At 34.6% G+C, this 27,501-nt stretch overlaps 2 protein-coding genes across 23 annotated transcripts in view; one reads left to right on the forward strand and one right to left on the reverse strand.

Moving 5' to 3' along the window:
- Positions 1-9,242, forward strand: part of SRSF11 (serine and arginine rich splicing factor 11) — a 55,838-nt gene extending 46,596 nt beyond the window's left edge. For 8 of the 21 annotated variants that reach the window (XM_027114051.1, XM_027114052.1, XM_027114059.1 and 5 more), the window contains 3 exons: positions 6,051-6,167; positions 6,551-6,689; positions 6,795-9,242. In XM_027114051.1, the coding sequence (XP_026969852.1) occupies positions 6,051-6,167; positions 6,551-6,689; positions 6,795-6,992 (454 nt within the window). In that variant the 3' untranslated portion in view covers positions 6,993-9,242. The remainder of the gene's footprint in view (positions 1-6,050; positions 6,168-6,550; positions 6,690-6,794) is intronic. The other 13 variants (XM_027114055.1, XM_027114056.1, XM_027114065.1 and 10 more) reach the window with 4 other exon arrangements.
- A 2,912-nt stretch (positions 9,243-12,154) lies between these two features.
- Positions 12,155-27,501, reverse strand: part of ANKRD13C (ankyrin repeat domain 13C) — an 80,847-nt gene continuing 65,500 nt past the window's right edge. For both annotated transcript variants that reach the window (XM_027114046.1, XM_027114047.1), the window contains 4 exons: positions 26,731-26,810; positions 25,179-25,277; positions 22,555-22,655; positions 12,155-14,538 (listed from right to left, as the gene is read on the reverse strand). In XM_027114046.1, the coding sequence (XP_026969847.1) occupies positions 14,408-14,538; positions 22,555-22,655; positions 25,179-25,277; positions 26,731-26,810 (411 nt within the window). In that variant the 3' untranslated portion in view covers positions 12,155-14,407. The remainder of the gene's footprint in view (positions 14,539-22,554; positions 22,656-25,178; positions 25,278-26,730; positions 26,811-27,501) is intronic.

Here is a 27,501-nt window from a genome sequence, read left to right on the forward strand (position 1 = left end):
TCATATGATAGTAGTAAGGGCTTAATTCCATTTTCTTCCAATTTTTTGTTTTTTACTTTTATTTTAAAAATTTTATTGGAGTATAGTTGATTTACAATGTTGTGTTAGTTTCAGGGTGTACAGCAAAGTGAATCAGTTATACATATACACATATCCACTCTTTTTTTAGATTCTTTCCCCATATAGGCCATTACAGAGTAGTGACTAGAGTTCCTTGTGCTGTACAGTAGGTTCTTATTACTTACCTATTTTATATATGGTAGTGTGTATCTGTCAGTCCCAGTAACATTTTGTTGACATTGTTCATTTTCTATTAAGCAAAAGTAAAGGGTCATTGTACTTTTTTAAAACAGTAAGGAAATAATTCTCCTTCAAATGTTAGGACTCCTAGCATTGCTAAGAATCCTTAAATCTTTTACCACAGACACAGATGAGGCTTAGTTCTCTCAAAATTTAAAGCTGTTGAATTTCTCAGCAAATCATTTTCTTCCAATCTTGTTTACACATTTTACTACACTGTTTGTTTTCTTAATCTTGATTAAATTCACTTAGGAGGCTCACATTGTATATAAATATTAACTCAAAATGGATAAAAGACTTACAAGCCAAAAGTAAAATCCTATTAGAAGAAAATATGTAAGTTAACTTTCATGACCTTGTATTTGGCAGTGATTCCTTAGGTATGACAAAAAGCATAAGCACCAAAAGAGAAATAGATAAGTTGCGGATAATGAAAACTAAAAACTTTTTTGGAGGACCTCCCTGGTGGCGCAGTGGTTGAGAATCCGCCTGCTAGTGCAGGGGACACGGGTTCGAGCCCTGGTCTGGGAAGATTCCACATGCCGCGGAGCAACTAAGCCCGTGCGCCACAACTACTGAGCCCACGTGCCACGGCTACCAAAGCCTGCGTGCCTAGAGCCTATGCTCCGCAACAAGAGAAGCCACCGCAATGAGAAGCCCACACACTGCAACGAAGAGTAGGCCCCGCTCCCCGCAACCAGAGAAAGCCTGCACGCAGCAACGAAGACCCAACGCAGCCATAAATAACTAAGTAAAATAAATTAAAAAAACAAAAACACTTTGTTTCAAAGAACACTCAGAATATAAAGACAACTGTCAGAGTGCTAGAAAAATAATGTTTCCAATAATGGACTTGTACCTAGAGTATATAAAAAACTGTTACAGCTCAGTCTTAGAAAGAATGTAGACTTGTGCAACTGCATTGGAAAACAGTTTGGCAATTCCTAAAGAAATTAAACAGGGAGAGTTTTTTGACAGCAGTTTTGCTCCCAGTGATATGCCCAAGAGAAACAAAAACATGTCTGCACAAAAACTTGTACATGGATTGGATATTCTTGGCAGCATTATTCAAAACCAAAAAGTCAACCCAAATATCCACTAACATGGGTAAACAGTTGTACATTCCATACAATAGATTATTCAGCAGTAAAAAGGAACCAAAGTACTGTTACATGTTATAATATGCATGAGCCTTGAAAACATGCCAGGTGAAAGAAGCTAGACACAAAAGACCACATGTTGTATGATTTCATTCATATGAAATGTCCAGAATGGATAAATCTATAACGACGAAGTAGATTAGTGGTTAGAGTGTGATAGCTAAAGGATATGGGGTTTCTTTTCAAGGTGCTGAATATTTTCTTTAAAAAGACACATATAAATATATTAAAACAGAAAGTTAAACCAGATATAAGTGCTCAAGGAAATGCCATAGTAGGTCTGAGGTGGCAAAGGGGCATAAAAGATGGGATGTGCAATATGTATTTTCTTACCTTAAAAACTGGAGGCATATCGTTTGCCTGTTTCTTTATTTAATGGATTTATTCATAAGCATCTTGTCCTATTTAACTATTGAATCATTCTTAAATTATGGCATATTCTATACATTTTTATTGTTTGCAGCCGTACTACAGTCTATCATAGGGCACAGAAATACAATATAAAAAACATCTTTTCCTTCTAAGGAATTTGGAATATTAGTTACACAAAGCAGTACAAGAAAGTGTAAGGTATACAACCGTGACAAACTTAAATATTTGATGAAGGGAAAGTTCTGTGTAATGCTTCCAGGACAGGGGTCACAGATGACTTGTAAGGTGGTTTTTGTTATTTAAAGCTTAATTTGGAAGCTGAAATGAAGACAACTGAAGGTATAGGGCTTTATTATTTTTTTGATTATTTTGTTTGTGCCTGAATCATATAATGGTCATCTTCAAAGTCCTATAACTTTTCTCATTTAATTAATTTTTTAAAATTTTTATACAATTTTTAAAGGTTACTATCCCCTTACAGTTACTACAGAATATTGACTGTATTCCCCATGTTGTACAGTACATACTTGAGCCTGTCTTACACCCAATAGTTTGCTGTCGTTAGGTGGGATTTGTTTGTTGTTTTTTTGTTTTTAATTTAGTTGCTGTACAGTATAGCGATTCACAATTTTTAAACATTATGCTCCGTTTATACTTATTATAAAACATTGGCTATATTCCCTGTGTTGTACAATGTATTCTTATAGCTTATTTTATACCTAATAGTTTGTGCCTCTTAATCCTCTACACATATATTACCCCCTGCCTTCCCTCTTCCCACTGGTAACCTCTAGTTTGTTCTCTATATCTGTGAGTCTGCTTCTTTTTTGTTATATTCACTAGTTTGTTGTATTTGTTAGATCCATGTATAAGTTATGTCATAACAGTATTTGTCTTTCTCTGTCTGACCTATTTCTTTCTTAACTACTTTATTGGAGTATAATTGCTTTACAACGGTGTGTTAGTTTCTGCTTTATAACAAAGTGAATCAGTTATACATATGTCCCCATATCTCTTCCCTCTTGCATCTCCCTTCCTCCCACCCTCCCTATCCCACCCCTCTAGGTGGTCCCAAAGCACCGAGCTGATCTCCCTGTGCTATGCGGCTGCTTCCCACTAGCTAGCTATTTTACGTTTGGTAGTGTATATGTGTCCATGCCACTCTCTCACTTTGTCCCAGCTTACCCTTCCCCCTTCCCATATCCTCAAATCCATTCTCTAGTAGGTCTGCATCTTTATTCCCATCTTGCCCCTAGGTTCTTCTGACCTTTTTTTTTTTTTTGGCGGTACGCGGGCCTCCTCACTGTTGTGACCTCTCCCGTTGTGGAGCACAGGCTTCGGACGTGCAGGCCCAGTGGCCATGGCTTATGGGCCCAGCCGCTCCGCAGCATGTGGGATCTTCCGGGACCAGGGCACGAACCCGTGTCTCCTAAATCAGCTGGCGGACTCTCAACCACTGCGCCACCAGGAAAGCCCTGACCTTTTTTTTTTTTAGAGTCCATATATATGTGTTAGTATATGGTATTTGTTTTTCTCTTTCTAACTTACTTCACTCTGTATGACAGTCTCTAGGTCCATCCACCTCACTACAAATAATTCAGTTTCGTTCCTTTTTATGGCTGAGTAATATTCCATTGTATATATGTGCCACATCTTCTTTATCCATTCATCTGTTGATGGACATGTAGGTTGCTTCCATGACCTGGCTATTGTAAACAGAGCTGCAGTGAACATTATGGTACATGACTCTTTTTGAATTATGGTTTTCTCAGGGTATATGCCCAGTAGTGGGACTGCTGGGTCGTATGGTTCTAAAAAAAAAAAAAAATTCTCTGTAGGTTTTTAAGGTACCTCTATACTGTTCTCCATAGTGGCTGTATCAATTTAAATTCCCACCAACAGTGCAAGAGGGTTCCCTTTTCTCCACACCCTCTCCAGCATTTATTGTTCGTAAATTTTTTGATGATGGTTATTCTGACCGGTGTGAGATGATATCTCATAGTTTTGATTTGCATTTCTCTAATGATTAACGATGTTGAGCATTCTTTCATGTGTTTGTTGGGCAATCTGTATATCTTCTTTGGAGAAATGTCTGTTTAGGTCTTCTGCCCGTTTTTGGATTGGGTTGTTTGTTTTTTTTGATATTGAGCTGCATGAGTTGCTTGTATGTTTTGGAGATTAATCCTTTGTCTGTCTGACTTATTGCACTTAGCTTAAATGCCCTCATGTCCATCCATGTTGCTGCAAATGGCAAAATTTCATTCTTTTATAGCTTACTAGTATCCTGTTGTAGATACAGCACATTTTCTTTATCCATTCTTCTGTTGATGAACACTTAACATAGCTTCCATATCTTGGCAGTTGTTAAAAATGCTTCTGTGAACGTTGGGGTGCATGTACCTTTTCAAAATTGTGTGGGGTTTGGTTTGTTTGTGGGTTTGTTTTTATCTTTTGTTTTTTTTGTGGGGTTTTTTTTTGGATGTGTACCCAGGAGTGGAATTTGGGTCATATGGTAGTTCCATTTTTAGTTGTTTTTGAAATGTCCTTACTGTTTTCCACAGTGGCTACACCAATTTACATTTCCACCAACAGTATAGGAGGGTTCCCTTTTCTCCACATGCTCTCCAGCATTTATTATTTTTAGACCTTTTGATGATGGCCATTCTGACCAGTGTGAGGTGACAGATACCTCAGTTGTTTTGATTTGCATTTCTCCAATGACTAGTGATGTTGAGCATCCTTTCACGTGTTTGTTGGCCATCTGTGTGTATTCTTTGGAGAAATGTTTGTGTAGGTCTTCTGCCCATTTTTTTGATTGGGTTGTTTTTTTGATATTGAGCTGTTTGTATATTTTGGAGATGAACCCCTTGTCAGTCTCATTGTTTGGAAGTATTTTCTCCTATTCTGTAGGTTGTCTTTTTGTTTTGTTTATGGTTTCCTTTGCTATGCAAAAGCTTGTAAGTTTAATTAGGTCTCATTAGTTCATTTTTGCTTTTATTTCCTTTACTTTAGGAGATGGATCCAAAAAAATATTGCTGTGATTTATGTCAAAGCACTTTCTACTTTTCCCCTAGTTTTATAGTATCTGGTCTTACATTTAGGTCTTTAACCCATTTCGAGTTTATTTTTGGATAGGGTGTTAGAGAATGTTCTGCCCCTCTTTTGCATGTAGCTGTCCAGTTTTCCCAGCACCACTTACTAAAGGGACTGTCTTTACTCCATTGTATATTCTTGCCTCCTTTGTCATAGATTAATTGACCATAAGTGTGTGGGTTTATTTCTGGACTCTCTATGCTGTTCCATTGATCTGTGTGTCTGTTTTTGTGCCAGTACCATACAGTTTTGATTGCTGTAGCTTGGTAGTACAGTCTGAAGACATAGAGTATGATTCCTCCATCTCTGTTTTTCTTTATCAAGATTGTTTTGACTATTCAGGGTCTTTTGTGTTTCCATACAAATTTTAAAATTATTCTAGTTCTACGAAAATGCCATTGGTATTTTGATAAAGACTGCATTGAATATCTAGATTGCCTTGGGTAGTATGGTCATTTTAACAATATTGATTCTTCCAGTCCAAGAATAGGGCAGGACTTTCCTTCCCATCTGTTTGTGTTGTAGACACAGAATTTTTTTTAAGTCAAAATTGAAAGAGAGAGGAGAGGTACACCTTAAAAAGCTAATTGCTCAAAGCAGGGCGTGAATTGGGCATGGTTTGCTAGACAACAGGAAGTCAGTTTGATCTGTGTTACCACTAACTCTGGTTTTCTGGTTTTTACCTAGTGATTTAGAAGTAATTTTGGATTTTATTAGCAACTGCCTTCCGTAACACAGCATATTATCCTATACACGTTTTGGCCACTGAATGAATCTAAAACTGATTCCATAAATAATAATTTACTTCAGACTGTTTTTCCTTGAGTTAGAACTTTTGTTAATCAGTTTTTCCCCAAGTTTAACATTTCTAGTGTTTTGATGACATAATGTCTTTAAGAAGTATTGCTAAAATTAGGGTTTTCTTGAGGACATTAAAGGAAAGGCACATAGTTTACAAAAAAAAGAATTGCAGTTTTTTAGTATTCATTTGTTTCTTAGGCTCAGAACAGTATTTGAAAATAGGTCTTTCGTTGTCAGAATCCTCTTTCTAGTGGAGCTCCATCATAGACACATCTGCTATGATGTGTCTGCATTTTTTGGATAATACTGTATTTTAAAGTCTAGTTTGCACATTTGTGGTTCTAGAGAGAGACGACGACGAAGAAGCAGAAGTGGCACAAGATCTCCTAAAAAGCCTAGGTCTCCCAAAAGAAAATTGTCTCGCTCACCATCCCCTAGGAGGTAAGAATATTAATCTTTTATTAAATCTATCCTGTTTTTCAGGAACTGTACTAGAGTTTTTCTTCCTTTTCAGGAATTAAAATGCTTAAGAATGTGCTGATACACTCTCTTCATGACTTGAGGCTGTGTTATAATAAACACTGTTTAGGATTGGGCATTTTCGATCTGTAATCAAGTTATAGTCTTCTTCCCTATATTACTTATATACAGCTTGTATCCAGTGACTTGAAATTGGATCTTTGCTGTCCTCTTTATAGCAAGTGAACTTGGGTTGTCAAGTTTGCCATCTAAAACAAGTTTAAACTTACTCCTATTTAATTAATGGTGAAAGTTCTTGAGCAGTTTGTTTCAAGCATCTTGTCAGCATTTTACTGTCATCCTAGACATAAAAAGGAGAAGAAGAAAGATAAAGACAAGGAAAGAAGCAGAGATGAAAGAGAACGATCCACAAGCAAGAAGAAGAAAAGTAAAGATAAGGAAAAGGAACGGGAAAGAAAATCAGAGAGTGATAAAGATGTAAAAGTATGTTTACAAACTAATTTATTTTGGTGTTTTGGGTGATGCTGGTACTTTAAAGAAGTGATTTTCCTGTGAAGACGTTTACTTTTATTATTTTCCTTGGCAAAGCAGGTTACACGGGACTATGATGAAGAGGAGCAGGGGTATGACAGCGAGAAAGAGAAGAAAGAGGAGAAGAAACTGACAGAGCCAGCTTCTCCTAAAGCAAAAGAGTGTTCTGTGGAAAAGGGAACTGGTGACTCACTAAGAGAATCCAAAGTGAATGGCGATGATCATCATGAAGAAGACATGGATATGAGTGACTGAATATTGCCTCTGTGGGAATCCAACTGTATACGTGCATCAGTGTCATTCCTCTGTGTGATTCCTTAATGCTGTATTTGTTCATCTCAAATCTAGATGTATACAGCTCTGAGTCATAAATGGTTATAAAGCTCCTGATGTTGATATTTGTTATTTACATCCAAAAGCTTTTAGAAAAATGATACATGGGTAACCAGTTATTGACAGGTTGAAATCTGATTGAGTAAACAAGCAGTTTTACTATTCTGGTGCTGCTTCATAACAAAAATGAAAAGCTGCATGCATCTACAGCAGGCATGGATTGTTTATGTTGTATGATCTCCTTTATTAAGTTCACTTATAGTATTTCTAGAATTTGATTCATTGCCGTAATAGAGCCATGTAGGGAATGCACTGATTGCATGTTAATTGTGGCAGGAATATCCTAAATGTCATTCAAATCCTCCAACATGATGGATCTACTTATGGTCTTGTTTGTTGACATGACAAATTAACATTCTTATAGTTACATCTGGAAATGAGCATTTGAAATAGATAATCCTTTAAGCCTTGTGGCTAAATTTTTGTGGCTTTTGTTTAACTTTGAAGGGTTATATATGCACTAACCTTTTTTGATGGCTATAATTAGGCTTTAATTACAGAAACAAGATTTCAATGAAACTGTCTTTGGCAGTAAGTAAATAGCATATTTTGGAGTAGAGTTGTATACTTTTTCATAAGGTGTTTGGGAATTTTTTTTCCTAAAATAATTTATTGAACATCTACATCAGTGAAAGTTATCTGCCTATCCTGAAGTCCATCTGTAAAAGAAAGTTATCTCTTGTCCTGATTTTCAATTGTCCACTCTTTTATTAATTTGTTTTAATCTCATTGTTGGAAAAGGGGGATAGTGCATTTTAAATTGACCTTCATATGCTTTTAAAAATAAGACAGATCTACTTGATAATGTACTTTTTATTTGATCTCAAGTTGTATAAAACCAATAAATTTTGTGTTACTGTTACTGCAGTAGTAATCTTATGCACACAGTGATTCCATGTTAAATGCAAAGTAGTTAGGCAACTGTTTTCTTACAGGAGTTTCCAAGCTTCACTTTTGTGCAGTAAAAACAAAAGTAGGCTACAGTCTGTGCCATGTTGATGTACAGTTTCTGAAATTGTTTTACAAGACTTTGATAATAAAACCCTTAAACTTATGTTTATGTTCCTGTAAAACTGTATTTGTATTTATTTACGTTGTTGAATGTATGGCATTTACCTCATTCATTTTACATATCAAGTTCTTTTTCCTTTCAGTCCACATATTTTAATATAGTAGTAAGATGGAATCCATCACTGTAGTGATTAGTTGCCATTAGAATTGTCAGAATTAGTTTAATTTCTATCTAAAACAGTCTTTTTCTAAGTGTAATTTTCTTTCTTATATTTTGGGTGTAGGACTTGGGTTGAGTAAAGCAATGAACTTTAGGATAAATGATCCCACCTATATCTAGTAAATTTATATTTTTGGTGAATATAAACATACTTTTCTGGAATAGTATAGAAACTCAATGGTATGTATCTACTGTACAATACTAAATAGTATATTTATTCATTTATGAAATGAGTAGTGTTTGAGTGGCTGGGATTAAGGGGGAAATGAGCCGGAATTGTAGCTTTTATCCAAATTGGAGTATAATTTTTTTTTTTTAACTTTTAGAATTGAAATGCCGTATAGATAAGCCAGCATTGTTTTTACAGTTTGTAGTAACTTTTTAAAGATTTTATGGAAGGAAATTTTGTCTGTAGTAAGACATTCTAGTAATGGTCCTAAAAATCACTGCATTTTTAAACACGAAGTTGAACGCAAATGACATTCTTTAAACTTACAAAAAAATTTAGTAGAAAAACATTTAAAGATTGAACCATATGATATTGTCGGTTTTGTAAGTCAAAAACAAGTAAGATATTGGCGGTTTCACTTGGTTAAGCCTAATATTACTCAAATTTTATTCCCTCACTTGTAGTCTTTGAATATATAGTATGCTGATTTCTAAAAAGGGATTAAGAAATTTTGGGCTTTAAAATAGTACCACTGACTTAAGATGCTGTCGTGAAGGGAGTCTATACTTAGGTTATTTTTCAGTGAACATTTATGCACAAAGGTAGGGTTGCACGGGACAGAAGCCTTTAACACATAACCAGTCGAAATCAAGTGAACACTGCCTCCACACTGAATTTTGTTCTGTATTTGGTAGTGAAAATGATTAAAAAATAAAAGTGGTTTTGTTAGAAAAATGTTTGTGCTATTTATTTGCTTAAATTCTTCATGAGTTAATGAGGTAGTAGCTATTTCAGAGCCCAGTCATGAATTTCAGCTTCATTTACAGCTGGGGAGACCTGTGTTTCCTACCTTCATTTTCCTGTCTGTAAAATGGGAGTGATATCTACCTTGTAAAGTAGTTGGTAGAAAAAAATGTAGCCCTGTGTGCCTGGGTCAGTAAATGGTACCTGCTATTTAATTATGGAGCTTTTCAAAACTATATGAAAATTCAGTTTGGGGTAACGTTTTAGCAAAAGCACTAAGATAAATTGCGTGCAGATATGGCTATATTTCCCTTTACATTTTTGTGAATATAGGTTTTGGATAATAAGCTCCCTGGTAGTGATTCTATGTGGAAGGTAGAAGAATATTAGTTATTTAGGGAAGAAAGACAAACTGGGCTTCTACTAGAACAGTGAAAACTAATTTTACATTCACCTTGGAGTTGCATCTTAAAACTGATATTCTGCTCTTAGTGTCATATAGCCTGTACAAGCCTACTTTTCCTCTGGCAAAACAATACCACTTTCTTCACTTGGGCACCAGATTAAGTGGTCTGTGCTGTTTGAAGATCGACAGACATCTTTTAAACTGGAATTGTGATTTCTGTTCCTTTTGTCTCAAATCTAGCTAGTGCATTTCACTCCTATCTAAAATATTTTCTCTAATCAAATACATGTAGTTGTGTTTAAATATGGAAACTCTACTGATACTTTCAAAGAGCATCAGAATATGTTACTAAGTGTTTATTAGCAGAGGTAGTTTTTAAATGAGACTAATTCTGGAGTTGTTGATTTTGAGTCTGTTTTACTTAGTTTTATTTTCCCATTTTCACTTTATAATATCAAAGTATATGTAAAATTCATAAAGACATTCTTCAGCAAAATAACGTGTGAACCATGCTAATTCTTTGCTAGTGGGAATATTCTTAAGAATATACTTAAAGGTTATAGTAGGCGTTAAATATCAAGTTAAGGAAGACAAGCATCCTGTAGGTTAGCATCATGTAATTTTGTTCTTATCAATCAATCAGTCAGCATTCAATCCAGGGAGCCAAATGACCCAAAAAGATTTGTTGACAGAGATTTGACCTTAATTGTGGGAGTTGGTTTAATAGTCTCAAAGTTGTCTATGCTGTGCATCTGATGCTGAAGACTAAAGCCCACAGGCAGTCAAGAAAAGAAGGATAGTTGAGAGGGGTAAGAATAAGTTGGAACCATAAGCTGGAACCCACAAGAATGGGCTGAAACTGCAGGACCAAGCAGATAAGCCACAACGTGTATGAACTACATAATTTCTGCTTCACTTCTTCAGAATTCCTACGCTACGCATGTTCATTACTTAAACATCCCCGCCAGTCACTGTCAGCCTTCTTCAGTGACCAAGAATTCTATGGGAGGTACAGGTGCGTCTTATTTTTGTGTTTTTATACTACACAGTTTCTGCTTTAGGCTAATTATTTTCACCTGCAAAACATGAGCAAATTCAGGAATGATTGCCAAATACCTTTCTTTAAAACACAGGAAATTTCCTTCAGTTTTTTTAGGTGCTGTGGCAAAAGGAAAATTCTAATTCCATGTACCATATGTGCCATTATGGCCAGAAGTACTATTCCTAAAATGAGCTGTAACAGTTTTTTTAAAGTTCATCACTAGGTAGTACTACAAGGATAATCACATGATCTGAAAAGTGTGCTATTGGGCTTCCCTGGTGGCGCAGTGGTTGGGAGTCTGCCTGCCGATGCAGGGGACACGGGTTCGTGCCCCAGTCCAGGAAGATCCCACATACCGCAGAGCGGCTGAGCCTGCGCGTCCGGAGCCTGTGCTCCACAACAGGAGAGGCCACAACAGTGAGAGGCCCGTGTACCACAAAAAAATATATGTGTGTGTGTGTGCATGCTACTGAGATGACATTTTTAGATGGCATTCTATGACATTTTTAGATGGCATTCTAAGATACTATTGGCCCAGATTTCTGATATAAAATGCTTTACAAAAGCAGTTTTTGCTCATTCATAATATACAAAGGATGGGCTTTTACTGAGTTTAGTTTTAATGTCTTTACAAGTGATTTAATACCTCCTGTCCATTTATCTAGGTTTCACTGTCAGTTGTCTTTGAAAGTTCCCAAGTATAGCAACTTTGGTAAGGATTCATTTTGTTAATTTTGGAAAACACAGTTAAGATACCTTTTGCTGGAGTTAAGCACAGGCATAGTGTGTCCATACTAAGTAATTTGCTCAGTTTCAGAGGCTAGCATACTACAAGTAGGACTTTGAACTCACCCCGTTTTCTACAACTTTTTCTCAACCATATTGTGACAAATAAAAGTTAAGAGCAAAAGCAACTCAGTATTTTCTTTAGTCCTTTTGTGGCCTCGAAACAAGCTCTTTGTCTGCTTTAGGCTTAGTGAAAACTAGGGAGAAATTTCACTTAAGCACTCATTATTCACCACCCTTCCCCAAGATGTGAATGATAAGCTGTGCATGAATAACACTATGAAAACACATTTTTATTAGTGTGAGTGGGGCTCAATACCAGTTCTAAACAGCAGAAAAACTGAATAGTTTTTTCAGCTTCTGTTGGCTATCAGCTTCTCTGAAATGTGTTTGTGTCTAGACAATTGTATGTAGCTATACTCACAATAATCAGAGCATCAGCTTTATGCCTCCCTTTTTATGAAGCTTGATAATTTTCTGTACATGAATGTCTAGACAGGCAAACTGTCTCTAGGGAATTTTCTTAAAGAATCCTATATTCTTTTGAAACCATACTGGTGGCAGGATATACTGAACATTTCTAAATGGCCATTTAAGGTAACCATTTTATAGCCCCCCAATTTTAAACAATTTTTTCAGTCACAAATGGAAGGCAAAGAGAATTTTATGAACCTACATTACAAAATCTAGATTACCACGTAAGAGTATCAAAATATATAGCGTTTTTATCTACTTACTTGAAACACGGCATATAGCTTCATTCATTAGCTGGATTAAAAGGCACATTTTGAAAAGTCTAATACTGTGAAAAGTTTATTTGCATTAAATAACTCCTATTTTTACCATCATAAGAGATACTGACATTTGCTTGTCCTTTGTGATCAGATAAAAGACATTTTGGAATGGATAATCTGTACTATTCTTTATGAAAGAAAAAGTTAAAAACAAAATTCAAGTGCAAAAGTTTTCAGTAGTCTTCCTACCTCCAGTGTATCCCAGCAAAACAGTCACAGCTTTTAGGAAATTGATAAATCCCAAGCTGCAATTTACCATGTTTTTTCCCCAATGAATTACAAAAAAAGTCTGCAGTATATTCTTGAAAGTATACCATATTCCCACAAAGCAAGGGAGCCTAAAAGCAACAGTGATCATTGCCTTTCAGTATCTCAAACCTCATATAATCAGTGACAGGATCATAGAATCTCTAAGTCCAACAAACATTCCCAAAATAATAGGGATCAACTTCTATTTAACAAAACTAGTCTCGGTTTACCCACCCTTTCCACAAAATTCAACAGACCCACGTAAGGTAGAAACTGGTCTTTGAATTTTTAACTATGATTATTTTTCTCCATTATAAAATGTATTTAATAAAATGTCAACATATGCAATGTAGTATGTACCAGCATGGAAGATGCAGCTTTAAAGATGTTTATTACAAAATTTTTCTTATGGTTGATGCTTCGGATTTTTAAGCCATCTCTTCAATAAAGGTCTCTAAACTCATTCAAATTATTTAAAATCCTGAAAAAAGTTACTGGTCACTCTAAAAAACTTGACAGATGCATTCTGACACATTTTTCAAGATACATTTAAAAAACATTTCCTTAGCTAAGCTCTTTAATACAACATAACATTTTATGACTGTTATACATTATTCTCCCTAATTTATTGTCATTGTTGGACCTTCAAACCATCTTGGAATAAGTATGAAAAATTTTTATGTGCAAAAATGAATAATGCATGATTTTAACACTTTGGAGATAATTAAAATCAATAAATATTTTCTTGTGACTTACTTAAAAAAATAAACAGTAGGAATTGTCAATCTTGTGTATGTTTCTGGAATTTAACTTGTAACAAATATATTCTATTAGCATATAAAATGTTTTTACCTTATTTTGAAAGCATTAAATATGTAGGGATGCCCAAAATATGTGGATTGTTTTTAAAACTGACACAAATGCATCCATATTCCACTAAAAACAAAATAATCAGAATGATGTGCACTTATTAGGAAGCAAGTTTAAAAATTTGGAATTTTTTTAAAGTGCTCAGATTTGGAAGAAGAATATCTTTAAGCATGCTCATCATGAACACAAAAAGGACTTTTAAACTCAAGTTTAGAAAAAAAAAAAGTTTCTATGAAAGGAAGATTATTAACAAACATTTTCCATTGAAGAAAGAATTCAGGTAAAAACAAATAGCACCACAATGAATTGCACTAAGGTGCTAAAGGAGGTACCTTATTCCCTGCAGAGAGAATGCTCCTTCTGAAGTGTATTGCAACATATAAATGCAATTGTTTAATGGTTACCATTTGGTTCATTCAGCTACAGAAAACTGCATTCCTTCTAGTTCATTATATTGAACAAACATTCAAATTACTGAACTATACATAATGTTACATACTTTACATTTTATGAAAACAAAGCTTGAAGGAATATTTATAAAGGTCACCTTGAATATAAGATGACAAGTTTAAAAGGGCTTCATATCTCTTAAGACATTTAATTTATGTTAATGGTCCAGGAGTGTTTTAGATATAGATATAGATATATTTATATGCATATATATTTCAACAAGAAGTGTAAAAATTTTTAAAAACAAATCACAGCACTCATAGCTGTTTTACATAAGAAGGACTTGGGGTCATTAAGCTGTCAAACTATTACACTTATAATATGTATATTTTTAAAAAGACTGAAAATGGCACATCAGGAAACTTGCTGGAATTCTTATTAGAGGCCCATTTCATTATATCATATCACTGATGTGTCGATCCAACATAATTCCCTTTTCTTCAATGAAAACATTTGTCCCTTCTATTTGAATTCACTTCTGGGGTCTCTGCATTCTCTAGCTTTCCTTGGTTGAATGGCATCATTTTCTGTGTCAGTTAAAGATCAGGAAAACGGCTTGGGTCTTCCTTGTAGTCTTCAGGTATGGTAAAAATGGAGCCATCAAATTCATCATATCGAAACTCCTGAAAAGTCACAGTGGCTGTGATCGTAGGAAACACGGGTATATCTAGAGAGGACAATCAATGATAACACTGTAAAATGAAATGGTAACCTATTTATAGACTATGAAATACTATTAGAGATATCTATACTCCTTAAAATGTAAAAAAGTGTTATTCAAGGACCAGACAAATCCTAATATACATCTAATATTGAGTATGGGTGTTTGCAGGAAGAGTTTGGCTACTTGTGAGGAGAGACAGACACCAAAGCATCAAGAATTACATCAAAAACTCAAGGTCCCACTGCTTCCCAGTCATAGCACTATGATGGCAGATTCCACTAGACTATTTTTTCTTGGGGCAAAGGGATGGCTACATTTGTACTTTTTGCATTCTGATATCTTTTCTTCAGATTGTAGTGTATATACTCTGAATCTGAGCTGATTTTTTTTTTTCATTTAATAAAAATGAAATACATTCATCCTTTTTTGTTTTAAAACACTAAAAAACAATCCATCACTTTAATATATGGTATAAAAATAATCTCATCAGAATTGGAGTAATATCATACCAAAACAGCCTAATATTCTTCTAAATAAAATACATTTCTAGCTGAAATTATGAGTGAAATGTGACATCAAAAATGGCCAAATACTTTAATCACTCTGCAGTTTTATTCCTAATACGATTTACTGGAAAGAACACAAATTATAAAACCTAGATTCTGATTCCTACAAATCATTTAATTTATGAGGCTCAAGGATTTCATCTACAAAATAAACTCTAAAGGTTACTTAAAACTCTAAATGATTCTGTGAAAGCTAAGTTGAATGCCTAGGATAAAGGCATGCCATAAACTAAGGCTGACTGTTACAAGCCTAGTATTCTATTGCAGAAAGTAATATTCTCATTTAAAAAAAAAAAAAAAAACTTAAAGAAATCAACATAAGGATTACAGAGTTTCCAGTTATTTCTGGTGGAAAAGATCATTCATTTGTGCTTATTAAGTAAAGATGCTGTTCTAATTCAGAGGTCAGCGAACTAAGTAAGGCCTGTTGCCTGGCCTTTTTTTGTAAGGCCTGTGGGCTAAGAAAACATTTTACATAATTTAGTAGTTTTTTAAAAAACACAAAGAATAATGTTTCACGCAGATAAAATTACATGAAATTCAAACTTCACTGTCCAGAGTAAAGTTTTATTGGAATATGTGGTTTACTTATTCTCTATGGCTGTTTTCATTCTCCAACAAGAGTTGAATAGTTGTGACAGAAACCATATGGCCTGTAAAGTCTAAAATATTTACTATCTTTCAGAAGAAGTTTGATGACCTTGATGACCCCTGTTCTAGGCATTGGATATACACCAGGAAACAGTAGAAAACAAATCATGCATTTATGGAGATTACATTCTGGTTGGGAGATACAAACCACAAATAGGTAAAAAATAATTGTGACTAAGTATGTAGGCAAAAATAAAGCAAGTAGGGGGATAGGGAGTTTCAGTGTTGAGGGTAAGAGTTCTTGATTAGGGTTCAAAGGAAAACCTCAATAAAGTGGCCTTTCAGCAAACACCTGAGATAACTACACAGTTGCCTAGAGGAAGGAAATTCCAAGTAGAGGGAATAAGTAAAAAAGCCCTAAAATGAAAGTGTATGGTTTATTCTGGGAACAGCTAGGAGACCAGTGTGGCTACAGCCAAATGAGTACGGGAAAGATTAGCAGAAGATGAGGTTTGAGAAGATATAGGCAGCCAGATCAAGCGGGGTTTAGGTCAAGAAAAAGTCGGCGGCTTCTACTCTGGATGAGATGGAAAGCCAGTGGATGGTTGTGAGCATAGCAGTAACATGTTCTGGCTTAAGTTTAGGCAGATGTAATGAGAATATAATGTAGGGTGACAAAAGTAATAGGAGGGATGTGCTCCAGAAGGAGCAGTCAGAGAGGCAGGAAGAAGATCAAGAGAGAACTCTATCCAAAAAGTGGGAGGAAATCTGAAGAGAAACTACCAGCTTTCACTGGGACAAGGACTCCACAAAAAGAATGAAATCTTGAGAGGTTAAGTCAGATAACAGAAAAGTGTCCAGCAGACTTAACGGTATGAACATCAATAACAAACACAGAGTGGAAGAGATGAAGAGAATCTGCACCGAGCAGCTGGGTTATTTCTAGCTTGAGGCTATTACAAACTTATTTTTGTATACAGGTTTTTGTGTGAACATATCTTTATTTTTCTGGGATAAATGCCTAGGAGTGCAACTGACTGATCCCATGGAAGTTGGGTGGTTAGTTGTTTGTTTGTTTTTTAAGAAATGGCTAAAACGTGTTCCAGGGTGGCTGTACCATGTTACATAACCACCAGCAATGTATGAGCAATCCAGTTTTTCCACATCTGCACAAACATTTGGAGTTGTCACCATGTTTTATTTTAGCCATTCTGTTAGGTGTATATAATGATATCTCACTGTGGTTTTAATTTGCACTTCCCTAATGGCTAATGATTCTCAACACTGTTTTTGTGCTTATTTTCCATTTATATATCCTCTTATGTGAAATGTCTTTTTGTGTCTTTTGCTCTTTTCTAACTGGCTTGTTTATTTTGTTACTGATGAGTTTTAAGCATTCTTGTGGTTTTTTTACTCTTAACTGGGTCTTTCACAGAGCAGAGCTTTTTTACTTTTGAAGAAGTCCAATTCATTGATTTTTTTTCTCTTATGGGTCATGCTGTGGTGTGAAGTCTAAGAACTCTTTGCTTAAACCTAGATCCCTAAGCATTTCTTCTACATTTATTTCCTAAGTTTTATTGTTTTATTTTACTTTTAAATTTAAGTCTATGATTCATTTTCAGTTAATTCTTGTGTAAGCTGTAGGATTAAGGTGGAGTTTCATTTTTTTACCTTTGCATGTCTAATTGCTCCAGCATCATTTGTTGAAAAGGCTATCTTTCCTCCACTGAACTACTTTTGTACCTTTATCAAAAATAAGTTGAGCATATTTATAAGGATCTATGTTTGAATTCTCTTTTCTTATGTTGACTTAGATGTTTATATCTCAACCAATACCATACAGTCTTGATTACTATAGCTATACAGTAAATATTGAAATGGAGTAGACTGATTACTCACACTCATTCTTTTTCAAAGTTGTTTTGGCTCTTGTTCTGAGTCAAATTCTTTCCCCTCCAAAAAGATCTATTCCAGTCCTAACCCCCAGAACCTAAGAATGTGACTGTTTTTTGAGACAGGGTCTTTGCAGAAGTAATCAAATTAAGAATCATTAGAGTGGTCCCTAACCCAATGGCTAGTGTCCTTACAAAAAGGGGAAATTCGAAGACATACGTACAGGAAAAGGACACCATGTGAAGATGAAGGCAAAGATTGTGGAGTGATGCTTCTACAAGCCAAAAAACATCACCAGAAGTTAGAGGAGGGCCATGAAACAGATTTCTTCTCATAGCCTGCAGAAGGAGCTAACCCAGCTGACACCCTGATCTCAGATTTCTAATCTCCAGAACTGAGACAATAAATTTCTATTGTTTAAGCCACTCACAGTTTGTGGTATTCTGTTATGAAGCCCTCGAAAATATAGATATTCTAGTTTCTTTGCCATCCCATGTAAATTTTAAAATAATCTTTTCTCAATCTACAAAAAAAATATGGCTGGGATTGTGATAAGAATTGTGTTAAACCCATGTATCTCTTTGGGAAGAATTAACATCTTTCCTATGTTGAATCTTCCAATCCATGCGCATCGTATGTCTCTACTTTTGTTTAGATCTTCTTTTATCTCTTTCATCAGTGTTGTATAATTTTCTGCATACAAGTACTGTAAATGTTTTGTTAAATTTACATCTATTTCCTTTTTTTTGCAATCATAAAAAATATTTAGTTTTGGTGTCAGTGTGTTCAATGCTAATATACAGAAATATTACTGATTCTTGTATGTTTAACTTTTATCCTGCCATCTTGCAGAATGCATTAACTCTAGTTTGTTTCTAGAACCTTTGGGATTCAACTCATAGAATCGTGTCATTTGCAAATAGAGAAGATTTTATTTCTTCCTTTTTCTACTCTGAATGCCTTTTTTTTCCCTTTCATTCATTATTACACTTACTATCCCCTTTTGATTTCTGCAGGATCTGTCATGCTATCCTGTTTCATTCTCTGTTTTTTATCTGTCTTGTTACAGATGTGTTGATTTTATCACTCTTTTCAAAGGACCAGCTCTTTGCATCACTGACTTTCTCTATTTATTCTGTTTTCTCTTTCATTTATTTCTACTCTTTATTATTTCCTTCCTTCTGCTTGCTTTGGGTTTATATGTTCTTCTAACTTCTTGAAGTAGGAGCTTAGATTATTGATTTAAGACTTCTCTTTTCGTAATGTATGCATTTAGTGCTATGAATTTCCCTCTCAGCATGACTTTAGCTATATTATACAAATTTTGATATTTGTAATTTTACTTTCATCCAGCTCAATATATTATTTTCCCTTGAGATTTCACCATTGACCTATAAATTATTTAGAAGAGTGCATAACAAAATATCACAAACTGGAGAGTCTCGTTATCTTTCTATTATTAATTTCTAGTTGGATTCTACTGTGATTGTTTTTCAATTATTAAGGTTTGTTTTATAGCCCAGGATATGGCCTATCTTGGTATATGTTCCATGAGTACTTGAAAAATATGTGTATTCTGCTGATGTTGGGTAAACTGTTCTATAAATGCCAATTAGGTGCTTTGGTTTATGGTGTTGTAGAGATGTTCTATAATATCCTTGCTGATTTTCGTTCAAGTTGTTGTATCATCTGTTGAGAGAAGGGTGCTGAAGACTCTCACTATAATTGAAAATCTATTTTTCCTTTCATTTCTTTCAGATTTTGCTTCACTTATCCTGCAGCTCTGTTGTTTGGTATACACATTTAAGATTGCTATTCTTCTTCATGGATTGACTCCTTTATCATTATATAATGCCCCCCCGCACCCCAGTAGTTTTCTTTGCTCTGAAATCTACTTTATCTAATATTAATATAGCTAGTCCTGTTATCATCTGATTAATGTTTGCATGATATATCTTTTTCCATCCTTTCACTTTCAACTTGCCAATATCATATTTGAAGGGTTTCTTGAAGATAGCATGTAGTAGAGTCATGTTTCTTTAATCTGTTTTTCCAATCTATATCTTTTAAATGTTTTATTTAGACTATTTATACTTAATGGAATTATTTATATACTTAAGACTTAAGTCTGCTGTTTCATTTTTTGTTTTTTTGCTTGTTGTCTTTTTTCATATATTTTTCTTTTTCTTGCCTTCCTGTAGGTTACATGACTACTATTTATTTATTTATTTATTTATTTATTTATTTATTTATTTATTTATTTATTTGGCTGCACCACACAGCATGTGGAACGTCCCTAACCAGGGATCAAACCTGTGCCCCCTGCAGTGGAAGCGCAGAGTGTTAACCACCGGACCACCAGGGAAGTCCCAACATGACTACTTTTTAGAATTTTATTTTTATTTATCTATAGTGTTTTTGAGTATATCTCTTTGTACACCTTCTTTAGTGGTTGCTCTAGGTATACATTATATATAACTAATTTATCATAGGCCCCTGGTGTCATCACTTTAGCAATTCAAGTGAAGTAGAAAAATTTTACCTCTCTTTATCTCCTTTCACCTTCCCCCATTTATAATATAACTATAAATAGAAAGAAAGAATGGAGAGATAAAAGTAGACTTTCAAGCAACTTGGCTATGAAAAGCAAAGATTAAAGGCAAGTGCTGGGTAGGGTGGAGCTAAAGGGATTGTTTCATTAGATTGGTTGAATTTTATTTCTGAAGTTTGGCCATCTTCCCCTCACCTCCCTGTGCCTGACTTTTCTTTTTTTGGGCCATACCGTGCAGCTTGAAGGATCTCAGTTCCCCAACCAGGGACTGAACCCGGGCCACGGCAGTGAAAGCCCACAATCCTAACCACTAGGCCCCAAGGAACTCCATAGATCGGCTGAATTTTAAAAAGAGAAAGACCTTTAATTGGTTTAACTTTAAAAGGAGAAAGACCTGAACAAAGCCTAACGGCTAAGAAGAAAAAGGCTGTACAGGAGTTGGAAGATAAAGGAGAAATATGGGGAAACTGATAGAGCAAGCTTTTTAAAAAAGCAGGGAGGAGAACAGATCCACAGTACAAATGAAGAGAATAATCAAGCTAAGAAAAGGGACACCACTTCTACTGAGATAGAAAAGATGGAGGAAAAGATAGGGCTTGGGGCAGAAAAGTCTGTGTGAGAAGTTGGGAGTAATGAGGGAGGTCTCATTTCTGATGGCCTTTTTTTGTAACTAAGAAAACAAAATTCATCTGCTTAGACTGTGGGAGGAAGTAGTGGGGGGTGGGGATGGGGACTGTTGAAGGAGGTTCAAATTTAACCTTTGAAAGCAGAATGAGGGAAGCAGCAAATCAGAGAAAAGATCATTCAAAATCAGCATTTAAAGCTCTGGCTGCTTTTGAAAACATGTAATTGTGTTAACAATACCCAAATTTTTCCCCTCAATTGTACCTTCTAGCCTAAATATAGAAACAGAAATGACTGAAGATTAAACTGACGTAGGACTGGAGTTTTATATGGTCATTTTGAAAGAAGGACAAAGAGACAAGAGAGACAGAGGTAAGCAAATTCCCAATAAGTATACAAGCAAAAAATTATAAATCCCTTGTTAATATGGCTCTATATCAGAGAAATGCCTGCAAAAAAGTATTGTAGATTTTTTTCCTTTCTATATAAAGTATTTCTTTTTCATAAAAAAAACTTGTATTGTGAGGTTTGATTTGTGCTTGGGACTTTAAAAAATGTGAATACAGTAATAGTTTCATATATTTAATCCCTACCCTCTATTCTAGTTTGTCACTGTGCCCCTTAAATACAGTATATAGAAGAGAGTCCAATGCTTGAAGTATTTTCTGGCTACAGACAATTACAGTGGGATTTGAAGCTTCTGCAGAAATACTCATGTAATGATCCACAGCTCAAACTCTCAGCTTTAGTTTTCTAACAGTTTCTGCCTAGAATCTTATCACTGGTTTACTCAAGTAGACACTGGGTTCCCAGTGCTTTTACATCACAAAGGGAATCTGGAATGACATAGTTAGAACATGTTTTAAAATCAATTTTAATTCACAAAATGTATTCCCAAATTTGGAAAGTTGAGAAGGTCGAGTTTAATTTTAGCAATAAAAGCATTACTTCTGGGATTAAAGCATTTTGGCCTAATTATTCTGAGATGTGGTTTCAGTAATATTGAGTAAAACAAGATAAAATATATCAGAGGAATTATATAAAAATTATATTATTATATAATATCCCCCTACCCCATACATAATGTAAACACCAAAAGGGCAGGGGCTTTTTGCTGTCTCTCATCCCCCCCATAGAAAAGGGTCCAGTACACAGCAGGCACTGATTAAATATTTGGAGGCTGGATCAGTGGATGGTATTGAAGGCCCTCCTGGAGATTAAATCACTGCTAAATCTAAACCTCAACTCCTAAAGAACCTGTAAATAGTGTCTTGCTCCCAGTTTTCTAATACAGTTAAGAAGATAAATATATACGAAAATGAAAGTTTACTGTTTTGAAAGATCATTGTTTAAAATGAAATTAAGTTTACACATTTAAGACTGAAAAATAAAATGTAAGGAGTATTACTGTATCCCTGAATAATGACTGTTGACAACAGAAACATTCCCACTATTCAGAAACTCAAAGTCTGCTGAAAATTTGGGCTAAAATCCAGTCTCCCTATATTTCATATTAAAACATTATCACAGTGCATCATAAGTTCACCCACACCCTCTTGAATGAAATATTTGCATATCCCTTACATTTGACTTAAGTAGAATTAGAGTTTTCATCAGGAACTTTATATATTTGACAAAACATGAATATCAATGCATGTAATTACAGAAAAACCATATAAAAATTTAAACTAGGAAATCCATTTTCCTTCAAAGCATATTTCTTCTTCTTAAATGTTAGTAAACAGCTCCATATTTCTAACAAACACTGAACTTACATGAAAATTTTTCTCTTACCTAGTTTTACAGGAAAGCCTGGAGGAAGCTTCATCTGAACAAATTCTCTAAGCTTATTAAAGTGCTTGAAGGGAGCTATTACTTCCAAAACATTCAATAATCTGAAAAATGGAAGGAGAAAAACATTTTTCAAATTGATTTCATTGTGTCTTTATGTTGTTTTATAACTACATGCTTCAAACTTACACAGTATTACTGACTTCCAGATATTAAAGATGAGAAAATGACACCTCCTTCCACCTCCTGTTTTTTTGTTTTATTATTCTTTTCACTGTGTCAAAGTTTATAACTTTCACATTTTATTGGGCAGCCATAATTCCCACAGTTGTTGATTTCAGATCTATATTTCAGCAGATTCAAGGCTTACACTAGTCTTCTTCCTGAAGTCTACAAATTCCCAAGTTCTTTAATTAGCCTCACTGTTTGGACGCCTGAATTTCACTGTCAATTTTGTGTGTGTGAAGGGCTCTTACGTACTTATTATTCCTTGATTTCTTATAGATTTGATAACTGAGTGTTTCTTTTTTACATACTAAAGAGAAATCCAACTGGCATAAAATTTCAGTTTATAATCCTTCCCTCTTAACTACAATTTCATGAGGTCTCTTAACTTCTTTTATCCTTTGGTTGGATGAATTTCATTTTCAAGTAGTAGTATTTTTCTTTCAAAAAAGGCCCATGGCTGCTATATTTATTGAATTCTTCTGTGTCCTTTTCAATTGCCTTGATATGTAAATGACATCTTACCTAGATATACTATCAGATCACACTTTCTTTGCCTCAGCAATATCAAGATGTAAAAAAAACGTAAGGCCAGGCTGTTTTTTACCCTTTCACCTGAATGCCTTTAGAACTCTCTATTAACAATTGAAATACAATAGTTTAACCAATATAATAATTGTTACTAATCCTTCTCTATCAATTTTTCTTGGAGCCTAATGTTAGGCTACAGAATTAGTTCTTCCATGCAGAGAAATTTTCTTCTATCATATTTTGAATACTATTTTGTTTACATTTTGGAGGCTTTCTATTAAAATGGAACAGCAATGATCCTTATATTGAACCACTCTCCTCCATAAATATTACTTCTCAAATTTCTTTAACCTCTTCTTTCACTGGATTCACTATAAGCTATAAAAATTTAATTTTTGGTCACATCTATCCTGTTCATTGTTGTTTCTACTGTATTTGTTTTGCAATAGTGCTATTCAGTGCTTAATTTATTTCCTTAGCTTTACAATCTCCTTTTCATTTCATTCTGTTGTCTTATCATCTCATCTTAGAGTGATCTAGTTTACCAATTTCATGTTCTTTTTATGTTTTCCTATAGTACTTACAAGAAATTTTCTTCTGTTCTTTGACTTATATTTTATTCTAGAATGAGTTCTTTTTCTGGCTTTTACATACTATCTATATTCCTTATTTTACTTTTTGCAGGGGGAATGGCTATAATTCCACATTTTATAAATTCTAAAATACCCATTTTTTTTCACATATTAACATCTCTGAAATTGGGATAACTCCTAAAATTGAGAGCATCTTGTAATTTGCCACATTATTCTTCTTCATTAGAGTATATATCTGGTGCATCTTGGAGTCATTTGGGTCCAAGATATGATAAATTATGCAGATTTGTATGTATGGCTAATTCCCTTCCCGCATCTTCTGAGAACTATTTATTTCCCTCTTTGATCAATAACTTGAGGACTGTATACCAAATTCTATCTACTCTTCCAAAGCCTGGCTATTGAGGAGTATGAGATGTGCACAGAATTTGTAGAAAAGAAGGGTCCTGCTCTCTTCCGTGAGAATTTTTTTTTTTAATGTAATAGCCCAGACTGAAAGTGGAAGGATCTACAAAGGAAAGCCTAGGACTTCAATTCATCCCCTACTTTAGTGAGAAGCCTAAAGGTACAATTCTGTCAGAATCGGCTCTAGCTACCCACCTCACATTCCATCCATCTCTCCAAATCAATTTTTTTTAATGAGCATCTGATGAATACAGGTTTGGAAGGATATACTCAAGTACTCCAGGAGTACTGTTTATAAGGGTGACAAACTACAAATAATTAAAATGTTTATCAGTAGGGGGATGATAAAATAAATGGCAGTATATCAATACTACAATATATCAAGGAAAGAAGAAAAAGATAGATAATAATGTACTTATTGTAAGAACTCCATGATAACTCACTTTTAAAAGAAAAAAAGGAACTAACAGAACAAATTGTAGACTGTTCCCCCATTTTTATAAAAAATTCTAAAAAAACACAGAAAAAATCTAGACAAAAATACAGCAGTTATTTACCTGAGGTGAAAGAAAACTGCCATTTTTATTCTATAAACTTCCCAACTGTTACTTTTTACAATAAGCATGTATTCATGTATTACTTTTGTAATTAAGAAATAATTATTCAAAAATTTATCTGGTTAAAATAATTAAAATGTTAATATTTTGTGAGCTGGAAAATTTCTAGAAGGGAGCACGACACACTGTCAAAGCAATGGCTGTTTGCTTTTACATTTCAAAGGCCTCAAATGCACCACTCAGATGCCAACATTATTATAGCATTTAGAGTTCAATAGCTTCTTTCATAAACTTGTGCAGTTAATAACAAACTTACGACTCAATTCCCAAGGGAAATTCCTGGCTCATGGCTATTGTGGCTTTAAACGTTTTCTTACTCTCTTTGCACACCAGTTCTCTACCCAGATGAGGAGCTCTAAAATGAAAAAGGAAAAAAGAAAGAAAGAAAGAAAGAAAGAAAATATTAGGAAATTTTTTCCACATGCTGTCATCTTCCCAAGAAGAATCTGTCATCTTCCAATGACATTCATTAGTATTTCAACTTTTCTTACTCTGATAGAAATAAAATTATGCTAAAAGGGAATGAAACGTATAATAAATGAGGCAAGGGTAACAAGAAAAAGAAAATAGCAAAGCATAAAAGTTCAGAAGAATATGATCAAAACCCAGAAAATTTCATATTGAATTTTAATAATCACTATTTTTAATAACAAAGCAAATCCATAGGAAAAAACAACCTTTAAAAATATTTTGTATCTTTTAAATCACTTATTCAATTCAACCTCTTACTGTCTATGGTTCTCAGCACTGATCAATAAGAAGTGATATAAAGAATACAGAATTTTACATTACTTGTAGAATATTATAAGATGGAAACATTTTAGAGAAGTTAGAAAAAGTATAACAATAAACCTTTCAACATAAAAAAAAAAAAAGACAACTTCTTACTAAGCATGAGGGTAGGTAATATTTTATTCTCCACCAAAAGAATATTTTCTACAAAGGACTGTATTTTCTTTGACATGGGCAGCCAGAAAAAAATTCTTATTTATTTATTCATTCAAAATAAACCATTCATTCATCATTCTTTTATTCAATAAGTACTTACTGGATACAAAAACTATGTAATAGGTACTCTACTAAGTATTAGCAATATAACATTAAGCAAACATCTTGGGTAAGCATAGTAAGAAGTAGTCTGGCACAGGCTGAAACAAAGAGATCATGACAGGAGATGAGCTTGGAAAGGCAAAAAGTAGATAAACAATGAGTAGCCTTACATACCTTGCAAAAGACTCTGGATAATAACAGAATATAAAGTTCATCATACAGTGTAAAAACTCAAATAAGCAACTGTATTGGGCAAGTCCTCATATTTCCTTAGAACAATGTCCTATAGGTTTTTTGGTGTATATAAATTGGCAAGAGGGATGTAAAAAGAAGGCTCTACAACTTATTCAAAAAGAAAATGTAACTGGGGATGCTTCTCCCTCATCATGCTTCATCCATATATATATATATATTTTTTTGTGGTACGCGGGCCTCTCACTGTTGTGGCCTCTCCCGTTGCAGAGCACAGGCTCCGGACGCGCAGGCTCAGCGGCCATGGCTCACGGGCCCAGCCGCTCCGCGGCATGTGGGATCTTTCCGGACTGGGGCACAAACCTGTGTCCCCTGCATCAGCAGGCGGACTCTCAACCACTGTGCCACCAGGGAAGCCCCTTCATCCACATTTTTAAAAGGAAAAAGAACTGCTTCAGATGAAACTATACTAGTGATTCTCTGTAAAAAAAATTTTATGCCTAAATATTCATGTTTTTACAAATTTTTCTAAAAACCAAAGAATATATAAACAAAACAACACTTACTTTCCATTTTCAGAAGATATATATTCTTCCCATGTAATAGTGTTCTGAGGAGGAGGGGTAAGGGACTGTCTTCGAATTGGCTGCCCAAAAATAACAAACAGAGAGGGGGAGAGAGAGAGAAAGAAAGAGAGATACAGAGACAGAGACAAAGAGGGAGGGAGAAAAGAACATTATATTTTTTAAAATATAAAATTAAAACATACAATAAACTATAATCTACTTAATCTCTTCAATATAATGCTTTAAGAGGTTATTCTGAGATACTTCCATGGTGATGTAAGGTCCAATAATATTTATTATCATTTCTTAAACCTCAAATAAAAAGAAAAGTGTCAAAGTAGTAAAATCCATTCATTCAATGTCTATTTTTTTGTTTTTGTTTTGTTTTGTTTTTAATTTATTTATTTTTGGCTGTGTTGGGTCTTCATTGCTGTGCATGGGCTTTCTCTAGTTGCAGCGAGCAGGGGCTACTCTTCATTGCGGTGCGCGGGCTCTCACCACGGTGGCTTCTCTTGTTGTGGAGCATGGCCTGTGTCCCCTGCATTGTCAGGCGGATTCTTAACCACTGCACCACCAGGGAAGCCCCATTCGATGTTTTAATCATCTAAAATGTCCTTGGCATTATGCTAGATGCTGAACGTGGGAACTACAGAGAAGTATAAAAACTAATCCTGACTTCACAGAGTTTACAATTCAAAGTTGGAAAGAAAAAACACATACAAACATGAATAGCTAATCAGGAATACAAAGTATTAAATGATTAAAGATCAA

This window comes from Aethalodelphis obliquidens, unplaced genomic scaffold (genome assembly GCF_003676395.1).
Source record: "Aethalodelphis obliquidens isolate GAN/ISIS:26980383/991018 unplaced genomic scaffold, ASM367639v1 scaffold13, whole genome shotgun sequence".
Lineage (NCBI taxonomy): Eukaryota > Metazoa > Chordata > Mammalia > Artiodactyla > Delphinidae > Aethalodelphis > Aethalodelphis obliquidens.